At 39.8% G+C, this 15,685-nt stretch overlaps 1 protein-coding gene across 1 annotated transcript in view; it reads right to left on the bottom strand.

The window, feature by feature from the left end:
• The window catches only part of alms1 (ALMS1 centrosome and basal body associated protein), a 35,736-nt gene extending 20,051 nt beyond the window's left edge, over positions 1-15,685 (bottom strand). The window contains exons 1-9 of the mRNA XM_057860436.1: positions 15,658-15,685; positions 10,269-10,415; positions 10,072-10,174; positions 9,109-9,503; positions 8,682-8,839; positions 8,420-8,582; positions 2,829-3,359; positions 2,644-2,759; positions 269-492 (exon numbers count right to left, since the gene is read on the bottom strand). Coding sequence (XP_057716419.1) covers positions 269-492; positions 2,644-2,759; positions 2,829-3,359; positions 8,420-8,582; positions 8,682-8,839; positions 9,109-9,503; positions 10,072-10,174; positions 10,269-10,380 — 1,802 coding nt within the window. The 5' untranslated portion in view covers positions 10,381-10,415; positions 15,658-15,685. The remainder of the gene's footprint in view (positions 1-268; positions 493-2,643; positions 2,760-2,828; positions 3,360-8,419; positions 8,583-8,681; positions 8,840-9,108; positions 9,504-10,071; positions 10,175-10,268; positions 10,416-15,657) is intronic.

Raw genomic sequence — 15,685 nt, forward strand, 5'->3', positions numbered from 1 at the left:
AACAAAACTTTTTTTTTTATTACAAATTTAAAAATATATCAATTGTATATCTAATATTAAGAGGCTGAAGAAAGAGGATAAAACATTTTTCGGTCAACAAAACTGAACTATTTTAATGAACGACTATCAAAATCAATTAGTCGACGAATTTTGGCAGCCTTAGCTGGCAGTGAACGATCATCTGACAATGGCACTGACAGTGATAGTGGATTGGAAATTGGAAATTATCACTATCAAATATCAGTTGTTTCCAATGAGTTAAACTTGCCTACAAATGGAGCGTACGCAGCCTGTGTCCAGCGGGGGAGGCTCAGATGGAGCTGGGAAGGAGGCATCAGGTCGCTTGCGGGCAGCGATAGTAATGGACGTGTGCGCCTTTACGTTAGCGCTGGTAGTCTCTCTCACGTGGTGGGTGGGGTCAGAAAGGTTGGGCATCACAGATGCCGCCACACTGGACACCGCTGTGCTTTCTGTGTCTGTGCTGCTTTCACTCTAGGAGAGTTATGACGTGATAATGTCATGAAAAATGAAGGAATGATGCATTCAGTCTCACTGCAACAAATGCAACACTCTTACCTGCAATATCAAGGATGAGGATGCCAACCTGATTTGCATATCCAAGTGACATAAAAGTTGATTTAACAATTCAAATTAATTGAAACTGTCAAAATTAAAACATTCACACCAAGTCATTTTATGTTTCTGAATAGGATATTTGATGGAATTTTTTGAGCATGTAAATAAAAATGTATTTTTTTAAAGCATGCCATTTTGTTTTTCACAAATTTTCACAAATTTGCTAATTATTTTTTGGTAATGTTTTTAGAACTCATATGTTTCCAAATGCCGTGATTTTTTTCCCAAAGGCACTTAGCACACATGCATAAACTTCTTAGTTTTATTTCCATTATTTCCAGATTATAAACGGCTATATTTTTTTCCCCTTCATTTGATTCCTGCGTTTTTTATAACAAAGTGGCTTATTCATTATTATACTGTTGGGACAAATGGGCTTGATTTTTTTTTTCTCGTTAAAAATTTTAAAATGATGCTTTAATTCCATTTAGTTCGGCTCCGCGGACCAATGATGTTGCCAATTAGGGTGTGTTCAGTCTTTTACAGCTACAAGTGTTACATTTAACAACACTCTTTAAATTCTTTTGTGCACAAACACAAATGCATCCTTAGCTTTGTGTTACCGTTCCCAAAGCTAAAGTTTGTGAGAAAGCGATGTTTTTCATGTAAAAACCAACTTGTTAACAAGAGAATCTTTGTTGCCACTACAAAAGAAACATTTAAGTAGAACCATGGATTATTGTAATAATAATACATTTTATTTCAAGGGGCCTTTCAAGACACTCAAGGTCACCGTACAAGATTAAAACAAATAAAAAATAAAGTTAAATACACATATACAAATAAAACAATTAGAATAAGTCTGTTGAAATAAAGGTCTTCAGATGTGACTTGAAGGTGCTAACAGAGTCAGAAGGTTATGTCATAAGGGGGCCACTGCCCTGCCTGCCTCCCCTCAATCTTTACGTATGCATAAGAGAACTTTTACATCAATTTATTCCTGAAACCTCATCCACCACTCAAGTAAATGTTGTTTTATGTTTCATTTTGATATTTTCTATTTTTTAGTGCAAACCTGTTTTAGTCCAAAACAGCTTAAATGCAGGATTCTAAATACTCCATGCCTCCGGTTTTGCAGTAAAAACCAAAATGAGCCCAAATTTCAGACATATAAAAGGTGCTTCGAGGCATTGCCTATCTCCATCTCTGTTGTCTAATCCGAACAAAATGACCGGAAATACCCCGTCCGCCTTTGCTGAGATGTGCCGCAGTGCACAGCCAACAGCAGCTATCGTTATAGTTTACATTGATTGACGCAGTAATGGCGGCCAACCACTGGCCAACCACTAGAGGGCCACATACAGAAATCGATACTCGGATTAATCAACAACAGATTGCCAGGCAATGCTGCTGTGCGTTGCCAACTAGTGGACGAAAGTACAAGTGCAGCCACTGTATTGTTTATTTCCAGCAAAAACGCACGTGTAAGGAACGATACAGACGTGTTTTGAATCTGTACGGGAATTGTGTGATGTAATATGGCGATATATCTCGAGTCAATTTTTTTAACACTCCCAGTACAGAACTACTTTGGCGTAATACTAGGAGATTAAAGTAATATTAGGAGAGAATGTAAATGTTAAACTACTATTAAAGTCTTTATGTTATTATTTTTACGTTACATGAGCCGGAAGTTGTTCTTTTAGGTCAGTGTGAACACAAAACAGCATTTCGCAACAGGTATAGCGTGAACGACGCATTGGCATGCGACAAAACGCAGTTAACTTAGCATTCAGCTTTAAGATTGATTTGAACCTTTTTAGTGCCATTGACGATGATGGATAAGATGCCAACAAGCTGCCTCAGAGTCGCTTATGGCTCTTTTCATTCTTCTGCAGTGAATTTAAATTACTTTGTAACTAAATAGACATCCAAGTCATTGAACTGGGTGGGCTGGCAGCGAATTATCAGTTTGTTCGCTTCAAACCCTCCATGTTCAAATGGATTGGACTTGTACCACCGTCAAAGGCAGTGAACACGTTAAGTGGGATGGTCCAAGATTCTCACCGTGACAAAGTTGTTGGCTAGCATCGCTGCCTTGATCTCTTCAATGCAACGCCGATCTTCTTTGTCCAAGTCCAGCGAGTCAAACTGACCTTCTGACAAGTTGCGGAGGAATCGCTCTGTGAGGCAAAGGCATTTTAGCACTTTGACAACAAACAAATTTTGGGACGAAAACCAGATGGTCTCACTTTTGTTTTTGGGGTCCGACACGCCGGAGGGTGAGGTTTGACCCCGCAGCAGTTCTTCCACTCTGAGGGTTAGCGAACTCCGCCCGCTTCTGTCACTCATCACCGATTGACGATCCGAGTCCTCGAGAGACGGTGCATGATCGGATGGTGGCGACGCCTCATCTGGCGAGATGTGGGACTCCTTGTCGTCCAGAGCTGGTGACGGTCCGGCGGTTAGCGGCGAGCGAGGGGCGGCGCTGCAACCTTCAGGCTCGGCACGCCTCGGCGAAACTGGATCTTCGCTTACGACAGCGAGCTTTGCCGACGCGTAACTTTCTCTGGGTTCCTCTGACCGGATTGGGAACAGCGAGGAGCGAGCTCGGGGTTTATAAATAACACTCTGAAGAGAGGGAGTGTCCAGATCAATGCCGTCGGTGGACGATGTGGATGTCGCCGTCCCTCCTGGAAGTGACACAGCTAACAAACAAGAGTCTTGGCCAGAAGCTGAAGACACAGTGCCATCTGAAAGATCTCCTTTAGGAGGGCTGCCAGCTGGAATAAAACAGGGCAAACACCAGTAAGTCATTGGCTGCCATTATTGGTCGCCTGTTGAATTTGCACAATCGCACCTCCCGCTCAAAATGGATTGGACATCTAGCGCCATCAATGGCATTCAAATGAGCATTCACTGCCAGTCATCCCAGTTAGAATTAACTGGATGTCAACAGCAAGCAATGAGTTAATCTAAAACGAAACGGTTATCAAATGAATCAACATTTTTTTTGATAGTCAATGATTCATTTAGTGATATTGAGGACCTAGAATTTGTCCAAATCCTTTTTGAGTCTCATAATACTAAATAGTCTCTTATTTACTCTTGAAATGTTTCTATTTTTATTTCGTTTCTACCTATTTTTTTAACAAGAAAAATATGGAAAGAAGCAGTATTATTTTTCTCTTTATTAGAACAGTGCAGAAACAGACCAATTCCACAGTATACCTTCTGTTGCTATTATTTTCAAATAAGTTTGGGGAAAAAAAGACAAGTAAAACCCTGTTGTTGATGATAGACTTATTGGCAGTGCGTGATCATGTTGCAATGCCAGTGACAACGATGGATGTCCAATCTAGAGCTGAAACGAGTACTCGAGCAACTCGAGTAACTCGAGTTTAAAAACTGATCCGAGTAATTTTATTCACCTCGAGTAATCGTTTATTTTGACAGCTCTAAGCATCACGTTTTGCTCGGACTACTTTTAATGCGGGACAACGCGCTGTCACGTGCGGAGAGGAAGAAGGGGGGGGGGGGGGGGGGACTTACTGCAGCCGACAGCCGCCACAAACGACGCCGACGTTGCTAAATACTAGCCCGTACGATGCTACGTTGGTACAGGTAGCGTCTCATGCGTCTCATAGAGATCACATGTATGTTGAACTAGATGCTAAATGACAGACTCGGCCGCGTCTGGGCAGCTTTAGTAAACAGCCGCCATCTTAAAGCAGTAGAGCGCTAAGCGCTAATAAAGAGCGCTAAGCGCTAATAAAGAGCGCTAAGCCCTAATAAAGAGCGCTAAGCCCTAATAAATAAGAATAACGTTCCTGTTCTGAAGTCACGTTAGCCCTTCGGAGGGCTAGGTTTCTATTAATTATGACCACTGTCGATGCTTGGCTAACGTATCTTACATACAGGCTTTAACATAACATAGCATTGTGGAGTGATGAGGGTGTAAAATAAAAACTTAATCATGCTAACTATCAATTTTAGCTCACTAGTCATTGCTGGATAAAACACCAAGTAGCACTGGTGCTAATTTGCTCCAATACAGCCTGTATCATACATTTATTTTGAACACTGCAAAAACTCTAAATCCTATCAGGACTTACAGTTTAGACTAACTTAAAACTTAACTAGAACTTAAAAATGGATTGACACAAAGAGAAATTCAATTGAAAGACGTGGGAAAAAAATCCAAACTTTTAAGTGATGTGTGTTATCAAGCGTAACGGCATTTTTAGGTAAGATATATATATATTTTTTTGTAATAAGATCTAAAGTTTTTTGAGTGAAAGCAGTGAATTAGTCTTTTTTTTTTTTTTTTTTTAATTCTAGTTACATCTGAGATGCAATTGTTGGCTGTTTTCAACAATATACATCGAAAATAAAGACATTGATTGACTGAAAATGGTTCAAAATTAGATTAAATGTCTTGTTTTCTCATGTATATTTATAATTGCTCTTCACCTAAAAATATATTTGTTTTATCCGATTACTCGATTAATCGATAGAATTTTCAGTCGATTACTCGATTACTAAAATATTCGATAGCTGCAGCCCTAGTCCAATCCATTTTTAACCTATTAAGAGGATATATTCTTGTTGTTTACCATTTTTATACATTTCTTTAATTAGAAAACATCAGGAAAAGAAGCACTCCAGTATTTTTTCATTTTATGTATTTTCAAAACAGTAAATACCATCTTTTAATTTTTTAAATTTATATACTTTGCCTATCGCCATCAATAGCGGCCAATGACAGTGTCATAAAGAAGATTACACTCTCACTCTCTTGTCTACACTGCAAAATAGTTATATAAAAAGCAATAAAATTTAAATTATTATGTCAGTAGATTTAAGAGGACTTAGTTCACTTTTTGGGAGGACTTAGGTCACTTTAAGGGAGTATTTCAGTGGCTTAATACTCGGGGTGCAACGGTTCGGTTAGCCTACGGTTCGGTTTGAACCTCGGTTTTGGGATCACGGTTTCGGTTCGGCATAAAAAAAACAAAACAAACAAAAACAAAACGAGTCTGACTTTCCAAAAGACTGCCTTTATTTTGCTTTTAAGAAAATGAAACACTTAAAATGTAAACATTTTCAACTGTTAAAATGCCTCTTAGCTCTTTGGCTAGTGTAGTGACCAGTGTTGTTAATTTTACTTTAAAAAAGTAATTAATTACAGTTACAAATTCTCCCAAAAAGTAATTGTGTTAGTAACTCAGTTACATGAATTTAAGCGTAATTAGTTACTTGGCAAAGTAACTAGTGATAATTTTCATGTTTTGTTTTTTTTTTCTCAAAAAAAAAGAAAAAAAAAAGGGCACACAATGTGAAGTTTAAAGGGTTTTTGTGACAATTGGCCTAGCCCAATTCTTTACCCTAAACTTAACTAGACACAGGGGTATTGCGGATATTGCGATAACTAGATAGTAACCTTTGCTATGTGTGGAAGTCATTTAAAGTTGTGAATCAGCCGTTAAAGTTGTTAAAATTGCTCCCGCTATTGCATTAGTTCCCTTCTGTCTACTTTCAACATGTGTAAGTTTTAAAACTGTTTCATCATTTAAAGATCGATTTAAGTCAAGACTTTGCCGATTTAGGACCATTTTAGATTAAAAAAAAAAAAAAAAGTAGGTTCGCTAGGAAGGATCTCTACAACAGAGCCTTCCTGAGAGGTCTACTGCTTTAAGATGGCGGCTGTTTACTAACGCATGTAGTCCTTAAACATGTTGCCAATGCAGCCGTGTCTAACATTTGCATCTAGTTCTATAATATGTGATATCTACCGTATCATGTGGGCGTAGTTTGTAGGCTACAGTCAGGTATTATTGAGCCTCCTAGCATCGCGTTTGCAATGGCGTCTTTCCCACTCCTGCCCTGCTCTCTCGTCTCCGTGAGTCTGTCTCTCTGACTTTTTTTATTCAACCAACTTAGTAATGCATAGTAACGCACGCCTTTCCCGCCTCCGTAACGGTAACGGCGTTGCCAAAATGAGAAAAGTAATTAATTAGATTACTCACTACTGAAAAAAATAACACCGTTTGTAACGCCGTTATATTGTAACGCCGTTATTAACAACACTGGTAGTGACTGACTACTGAAATACACACACAGTAGTAGTAAAAGCGTGAAGTTTAAAAAAAAAAATTTTTTTTTTAAGGTTTTATTTCATTCATATAGGACAGGGGTCTCAAAATTTGCGGCCCAGGGACCAATTGCAGCCCCCATTTGACCTCCAAATGTCGTATTGGTGATGCCCACACATATCTTGCTGTGGGCAAAAAAATAAAAGTACCGTATTTTCCGCACTGTAAGGCGCACCAAAAAGCCACTCCTCCGCTCACCATAGCTTTCACGTCGCTCGTAAGCAGTGTTGTCAGTAACGCGTCTGTGAGTAACGCGTTACTGTAATCTGATTACTTTTTTCAGTAACGAATAATCTAACGCGTTCATTTTTCTACACCAGTAATCTGATTAAAGTTAGTTTCCTTAGTGTCTCTGCGTTACTATTTTTTCATTGCCTCATAACATATGTAGAATGAGGAATATTGTAGTCATGTACGAAGAGCATTTTGTATAGAAAATGCTAAAATAAAAGCTTCCCGGTACGTGTTACCATGACAACCTCTTAGCTATTTCCTGTTTTGGTCCCGCGTCAAATGTGTTGTGGGACTGAAGGCGTGGGCCAGGCGGGTGGACATTCGAGCCGAGTGTTGAGACGTTGCGAGGGAATGTTGATCTGTGGATATCCATGAATGAAGGTGAGTATTTTTCCTTCATTCTGGAGGGTATCAGCAAAAGGTTGGACCCCCTACATGCACGGTTGTTTCGTAGCTTTGCTGTAGCAATGACGGGCACTCATCGCTCCAAGTTGGCAAGCTTTGTTTACTTCATATGCGTGTTGCACATTTATGCCGTGAGGTGATGTGTTCGTTTAGCATCTGTGGGATGTGTTGGAAGTCCAATTGAGTGTAAAGTGCTGAGTTGACGCCACGTTTTGTGGCCAAACTGACCGCGTGTGCGTTGAGAGGAGTACTTCCGAGTTACGCACGTGCATCCGCGCCCGCCACCACCTTTGCAATTTTGTGCAGTAAGTTTGCAATGTTTTACATTGGCACTGATATGCTGTTAACCATAACCCAAAATTCAGCAGTTTTACATTAGGCTTAATCTTAGAGTTAGCTGGGTTTAATTGGTCGGTGGAGTTCATTTCAATAAATTCCAAGCAGTTTGTCAGATATTTGTTAGTTTCAAGGCTCCAGAGTGGCTAAGCTAGCGCGAAATTCTGATATTCCCCTTTAAATTCAATCATCGGAAAGTCAATTACATGTGATGACATTTTTCTGTTGTCATTCTTATGTTGAGGCGGCAAAGGGAGAAAAATGGGTAAAAAGTAACTGATAGATTACTTTTAAAGTAACTTAGTTACTTTGATAATTAAGTAATCAATAAAGTAACTAGATTACTTTTTTGAGGCGTAATCAGTAATCAAATTACTTTTTCAAGTAATCTGTGACAACACTGCTCGTAAGCGAGAGAGGGCATTACTCAGCTCCTATTACACAGGTACTTGACAGCAATTGGACATTTACTTGCAGGGCGGGAATTTCTCCACAGCTGTGCTTCACGTCACAGTAACACACAGAGCTCGACCAATTTATTCCATAAGTGTTCGGAATAAATTAATTGCAAAACCGAAAAGGCGTGGTTCATAAAGGCGTATAGAACCGTACAGGGCGAACCGTACGGTTCGGCTTTGAACCGCACATCGTTGCACTGCTACTTAATACCTTATGTCAAGTTTCAATTGAATGAGACGATAGACTCTGTTTACCTTGAGATGATTGCACACTCTTTGTGGGTGTCCCTCCCGCAGAATCCTTGATGGTGCTGAGATCGGTGGGGGAGAATTCGGGCTCCCTGATTGGTCCACTAGGCACAAACGGTGTCAGGATTTCGGCGGGGGAGCGATGAATACCCAGGTTTTGGAGATACAACTACATAAAAGAAGAGAGGAAGTGCTTTGATGTTACTTACTTTAATAACTTTGGTTAAATCGGTTGTATAATGAGGATTTATTTTTCTGTTCCACGTACCGGAATCCTTTCTTCAATGTTGAGGTCTGCCTTTTTGGGCGGCGCGCTGGGCTCGGAGCTCCAGTAGGGGGCGGAGCTAGCGACCGCCGAGCCCAACTTGACACTGGAAGACGCATCTGGTACCAGTGACAAGTCGCTGCTCGGGTTGGTCTGGTCAACTAAAACGAAAATAAAGATAAGGACTAATCCGAAACAGGAGTTTCATTGTGGGCAATTTTCTTTTGTTTTTTGACCTATCTTATAAATAGCTTTGCAAGCTCATTACGAATTCCTTTACCTAGGAATGTGTTGAGGGATTCAACAAATAACCAATAGAGCAGGAAGAGGGATGATAGAACAGATTAGGGTATGAAAGAGCAGAATGAGTGGGCAAGCATTGCTAACAATGTCTCTCAAAACATTAGGTTTCTGTAGTTTGTTTAATAACCTTGTTGGCAATGGTAACTCTGGTTGTTGGATGGAATGATGGACAGCGTCCCTGACTTAACAGCAGACCTGACCGGGACACTCATAACACCTGGCGTGGACTCCGAGTGTGGCTGGAAGCCAAGGTAGGACTCTTCGGTACCATCACGCTTTGATCTGGCGGCACTTGACAGTTCCGCATAGGATTTGCTGCTTTGCGACAGCAAATCCCGGTACAGCAGCTCGCTGGCGGCGTCGGGTCGCGTGTCGCGAGACCCGGAGGTGATGTAACTCTCACTGGTGGCCTCAACGACCGGATCCGCTTCTGTTAACGTTGTCACGGTCTCCTGGGCCAAAGGGTGCTGAGACAAGGAGCCCTCATCATGCTCATGTACCGCTGAAAAGTCGGGACACGCACTAAGAAAAAAAGGAAAAAGACAGAAAACAATATATTATTAATCACCATTTTTAAAGTAACGGTGAATGCTTATGATCAAATCCATTCAAAAAGAAAAAAATGTTGTTAAACTATTTGAAAGAAAAAGAAAAACAATTATGTTTTTATGATGTGTAACAGTGGAGAAAAATGTCAATAAAAGCCAAGATTTCAGGAAGTAAACTAACTTACTATGAGCAGACATTTTTTTAATTCCAGAACTTTTTTAGCCAATCAACTGCAAGTATTTCAGACAGTCCACCACTGCTTGTGACATCAGTTATACCCAAAATTTCCTCAGCAACTGCAATGGCAATGTTTACATTCAAGTCGGGACTTTGTAAAAGTTTCCCTATACCTTTAACAGGCACTCCTTTAACTGCCTGCCATTGACGGTGCTTGACATCCAATCCATTTTGGCTGGGAGGGCTGCCAATGATCATTTACTGCCAACCAATGTTTTTTTCATTTGGTCGGAGTTGATAAAATTTTGTATGCATTCAACCCACTACTGAATAAAGTGTGATGATAAATAATCTATTTTCTTACGTTAAAGGCAGAAATTCTGTGTCACTTTTTTGGAATAAGGAGTATTCCGCCACATTTGCTGGTAAGAGGGAGAGTGCCGGAGACATTGCATTGTCCTGGAAACCTGATCATGACACACAAAAAATAGATCAATCAATCAAGTCAATCTGTACAATTATTAATAAAAAAAGTACATGAAATGTAAGAGGTTTTCGCACCGAGCTGCGAATGCGGATGACTGTTGTTCATTTTGCCATTTTTGTGAGGGTCATGCTGGGAGCTGCCAGCTTCGTCCACTTGGGTTGTTGATGCTTCAAAAGGGAAACTCATGTCCTCATCGTCTGATAGCCTGGGACAATCCCACTCTTACTGGGAAAACAAACACACAAAGGAAAAGAGGACAATGCTAAAGATTTTCTGGAGAAATTGTTTGGGAGTTCTTTAATGATTCTGGATTCCCTAAGAATTTTGAGAAAGTTTTAAGTCACTTTGCCTCTTTCTGTTGATTTTGAGGTATTTCAAGGGCCCTTCCCTCTCATTTTATGCCAATTCCTTTAAATTAGGGCAATCCCGGTTGACTTCTTATTTATTTGGGGCCAACTCTGGGTCACTTACTTATGATTTTGGGTCATTTCCTATTTGGGGGAAATTTCTGGTAAATTAGTGTTTATTTTGTGCCACGTCATGTTGATTTTGGGGCATTTGTGCACTTTGTGTTGATCTCGAGTCACCACCTGTTGGTTTTCGGGTCACTTCTGAGCTAAGCCTGAACGATATATCGTTTAAACATCGCCATCGCGATGTGTGCGTGCGCGATAGTCCCATCGCAAGGACGTGCGATAGTTTTGATTATTTTTAATCCACATACGCCCTGCTTTCTGCTATGCACAGAGCCTCACACCCTCCCTCTCCCAGCTCTTTGAACCTCACAGTCACTGCAGCTCTTGCTTAGTAAAGTTAACAATGCTGGTATCTTTGATCTTGCCAAAGAAGCGGACATCACAGCGCAGCAGCTGTCAATCATCGTTTAACTTGTTAAACAGTTTCTGCAAGGAAGCCGCTTTGGAATGAATGTGTGTGTGAGTGTGTGTGTGGAGACGTTTGAGACATATAAATTAAATGCCAGAAGTGATCATGAGGAGTTTGTAATTCCTACATGTCCACCAAGAGTCACAGCTAAGGTATATAAACAGAAGTATTTAACAAAGCCTAGCATTTTCTACTACAGTACTTTATTCTTGTTCAAAAATGATTTTGTTGGACAGTTAGGTTCAAAACTGATCATAATTATTACATTTGAAGTGCTTAAAACCATTTATTAATATATAAATATATATATATATTTATACAGTACAGTGCAAAAGTTTTAGGCAGGACACCTGCCTAAAACTTTTGCACAGTACTGTATATATACTGGACTGTCTCAGAAAATTAGAATACACAATATTCTAATTTTTTGAGACAGTCCTGTGTATATATACAGGACTGTCTCAGGAAATTAGAATATTGTGTATTCTAATCTCCTGAGACAGTCCTGTATATATACACAGGACTGTCTCAAAAAATTAGAATATTGTGTATTCTAATTTCCTGAGACAGTCCAGTATATATTTTTTAATTATTAAATTTATTAGGATCATGGAAGCTTCCACTTGGGGAAAAATATATACATACAGTATATCCTGTATATACATAATATAATAGAAATATACAGTACTGTGCAAATGTTTTAGGCAGGTGTCTTGCCTAAAACTTTTGCACAGTACTGTATATACATTTTTTAAACTCATACTTCGGGGAAAAAGTGAGAAAAAAACATGCCTTATATGTATCTCTTTCCAATGTTAAATCTGAATAAATAAATTGAGCACACACACAAAAAACTAAAAATTTGGGGGGCGGGGTGCGCAACTTCGCGGTTTTTCACTTATCGCAGTGGGTTCTGGTCCCCATTAACCGCGAAAAATGAGGGATCACTGTACACTGGTCATTGTTAGTCATCCAAAGTCTTTCCAAACAGCTATTCAAGTCATCTAGTGAAAATTTATTTAAAAAAAAAAATATATATATATATATATATATTTTTTTTTTATATCGCAATATAATATCGCAAACCCAAAAAAAAAATCGCAGCAATAGTTTTTTCCAATATCGTTCAGGCCTACTTCTGACTGATTTTAGGTCACTTCCTGTGAATTTGGGGAAAATTCTAGAACACATCCAATTGCTTTTGGGTCACTTCCTGTATATTTTGGGGCAATTCCAGGTCACTTCCTGTTACTTTTGGCTCAATTCCTGACAATATGGATTGATTGAGCAATGTCACAGTGTCTGGTTAAATGTGCCAATACAAATGAATGGGGATTTTACATAAAACAAACAAAAAAAACGTTTTCAGAAGAACTGTTCAGCCAAAATCACACGCTAAACATTCTTTACACCAAGGTGCCACGAGGTGGCGCGGAAACAAAGGCTATCGACCTCTACAGTCCATGCTATTCATCGTTAAATATGCAAATTAATGTGCATGTACTGTATGGCCCCTCATGTTGCGTTTGTATTAACTCGCGACGTGTTGGTTAAAACACATGGAGAATTAAGTGCCTGAAAGAGCCATCTTTGACAAGCTAACTATAAGCCTTCGCGCAACAAGTAGTTGGCGCTGACTAGCCAGCGAATATAATGTCACCTAAGCAGCCAAGCCACTTTACGACTGGTAGATAATGCCTCGTCGGTTATGTGTTTTTGTCGCAAAATATGATCTGGAGGACTAAGAAGACAGGAGCCCTCCCTGTGTCAGTGTGACGGCTATGCTAACAACAAAGCCAGTTCAATATGAAAGTTCGCCCGCCATAAGGTGGCCGCGTCAAGTGAGAGTCGTTTAGTCGAACACAACAAGACAGACCATGAAAAAGCCAAACATAGTCCATTCCGTTAAACTTGAAAGCCATGCATTACCTCTGACGTTCACGCCTTTGAGATGAACGTTTATTACCGCTGTTGTACCGAAATCTGCGATCCGTCAGAATCTGTGACGAAGGAGGGCAATGTTGCCAACAGCAAGGCCGACAGCAACGACGAAGAGGAAACGAAGAAGAACACTTACGCTAACGGCGTGAACTGCTACGTAAACGAGGCTCGCTACAAGTTGCGAGGCTTATTTTCCCTTTCGCGGTATTAACGTGGTGACATTCGATCATGACATCGTTACTAAGAAAATGCTTTAAAAGTTTTGGATATTTCATGTGAATTTTTGACATTGTGAAATAGTCCGCTGTAATAAATTGCTATTATTCTTCATCATGATGAGGTTATTATGTAAATATCCCATTAAATAAATTACATAAAATGTATGGCTTTTGATGTTGTGAAAATGTACGCTTTTCTAAATTAGGTACTGTATTGTATTTGTGAAATTATGGAATTGTGCGCTCTTATAAATTACTTTCATTCTTTTAACTTATGACTCTTCCACACATGCACTCACAATTTCAAATGCATAAGGATAATGATATAAATATATGCCGTAGTCTGTGATTGATCTCGCTGTATTTTCCTTATGCTGTTGCCCAGCCCATCAAAGACAAATCCTTACTAATCTGACATTATTTTACCGTCACCTGAACATATAATACCTCAAAACGACCTCCACTATATTTTTACTGTCACAACCTCTGGTAGGTGCAGACGTGGCTGTCAGAAATTGTGATCCTCCCTATTGTGTCTAAAATGAAGTCACCACTAAGCCTCTCTGCTAATTTTCTGACAGCCCCCCCCACCCCCCGCCCCCCATACTGCATCTCCTCTCAATTGGACCCCCAGAGTTTGTACATTTTGTCATCACTAAACATCACAGGAGGATCACAATTTCTGATAGGTGCAGATGTGGCTTACAGAAATTGTCAGCATCAGAAAATGTGATCCTCCTGTATTGTGTCTAAATTCAGTCAAGTCACCCTTAAGGCTCTTTGCTGATCTAATGATAGTGATGTTTAGTGATGACAAAATGTACAAACTCTGGGGGTCCAATTGAGAGGAGATGTAGTATTGGGGGGTGGGGGGGGGGGTCAGAAAATCAGCAAAGAGCCTTAGTGGTGACTTCATTTTAGACACAATAGAGAGGATCACAATTTCTGATAGGTGCCGATGTGGCTTACAGAAATTGTCAGCATCAGAAAATGTGATCCTCCTGTATTGTGTCTAAAATCAGTCAAGTCACCCTTAAAGCTCTTTGCTGATCTAATGACAGACCCCACTTCCCCCAGTACATATTTTTTCAATTGGACCCCAGAGCTGAAAATTGGGTTAATCGGCTATTGCAAAAGTGCAAGTGTCAATGTTACAGCCCCACCTACAGTTGAGGAGGATCACAATTTCTGACAGCCACATTTGACCCTATCAGAAAATGTCATGATAAAGTGTACAGACTTTGGGGGTCAAATTGAGACAAGATGTGGTAGGGGGGAGTAGGAATAGTGTCAGGGGATCAGGAAAGAGCTTTAAGAGTGTTTTGATTGTTCTTAGACACAGTCGAGGAGTATCACTATTTCCGACAGCCACATTTGCACCTATCGGAAAATGTAATAATTAAATATACACCCTCTGGGGGTCCAGTTGAGAGGATATATAGTAGGGGGGAGTTGGGATGGTGTCAAAAGATCAGCAAAGAGCTTTAAGAGTGACTTGATTGTTCTCAGACACAGTAGAGGAGTATCACCATTTCCGACAGCCACATCTGCACCTATGAGAAAACGTGACACTATAAATATAGTATCTGGTGGTCGTTTTGAGGACACATGCATTCAAATGACAGTAAGGGAATGTCAAATAAGTAAGGAATTGCCTTCGATGGGCTGGGAAATTGCATAAGTAAAATACAGCGAAATCACACACTAACTACCGCATTTACATTTACATCATTCATTGTCCTTATACATCGAAAATTGTGTATGCGTGAGTGTGTGAGGAAGAGTAATACATTCATAATGTAATTTATAGGTGCAGATAATTTCATAATCTCAGAAATACAATACAGCAATTAATTTATTAGAACACACATTTTCACAACGTCAAAAGTCATACAATAAATGTAATTCATTGAAGAGGATATTTACACAATAACCTCGTCAGGAAGAATAAGAAGAAAAATCGCAATTTATTTCAGCTTACTATTTCACAATATCAAAAGTAATCTATTCAAGCAGAAATTTTCGAAACATCAAAAATTCATAATATACTGTATGATATAGCTACTGTGTGTGATTTTTTGAAGCAGACATTTTCCAAATGTCAGCGTCATGATTAAATATCATGACGTTTATTCGGTGAAAGGGAAAATAAGCCTCGGCAACTTCGAGTGAATAGCCTCATTTACGTAGCAAATGGCTGTTTACGCCGTTAGCGTAAGTGGCCTTCTTCGATTCCTCATCTTCGTTGCTGTCGGCCTTGCTTTTGGCAACATCGCCCTCCTTCGTCACAGAATCTGACGGATCGCAGATTTCGGTACAACACCGCCACTAGACGCGCGCTGCACTGGTCCACTTTGTCAGTAACCAAGCAGCGTTGCTAAGGTCTGCATTACGTGTAAAGCAAGCAAATTCGAACAACCTGACCTCAGTAACACCAAATAGAAGCC

This window comes from Corythoichthys intestinalis, chromosome 15 (assembly GCF_030265065.1).
Source record: "Corythoichthys intestinalis isolate RoL2023-P3 chromosome 15, ASM3026506v1, whole genome shotgun sequence".
NCBI classification, from domain to species: domain Eukaryota; kingdom Metazoa; phylum Chordata; class Actinopteri; order Syngnathiformes; family Syngnathidae; genus Corythoichthys; species Corythoichthys intestinalis.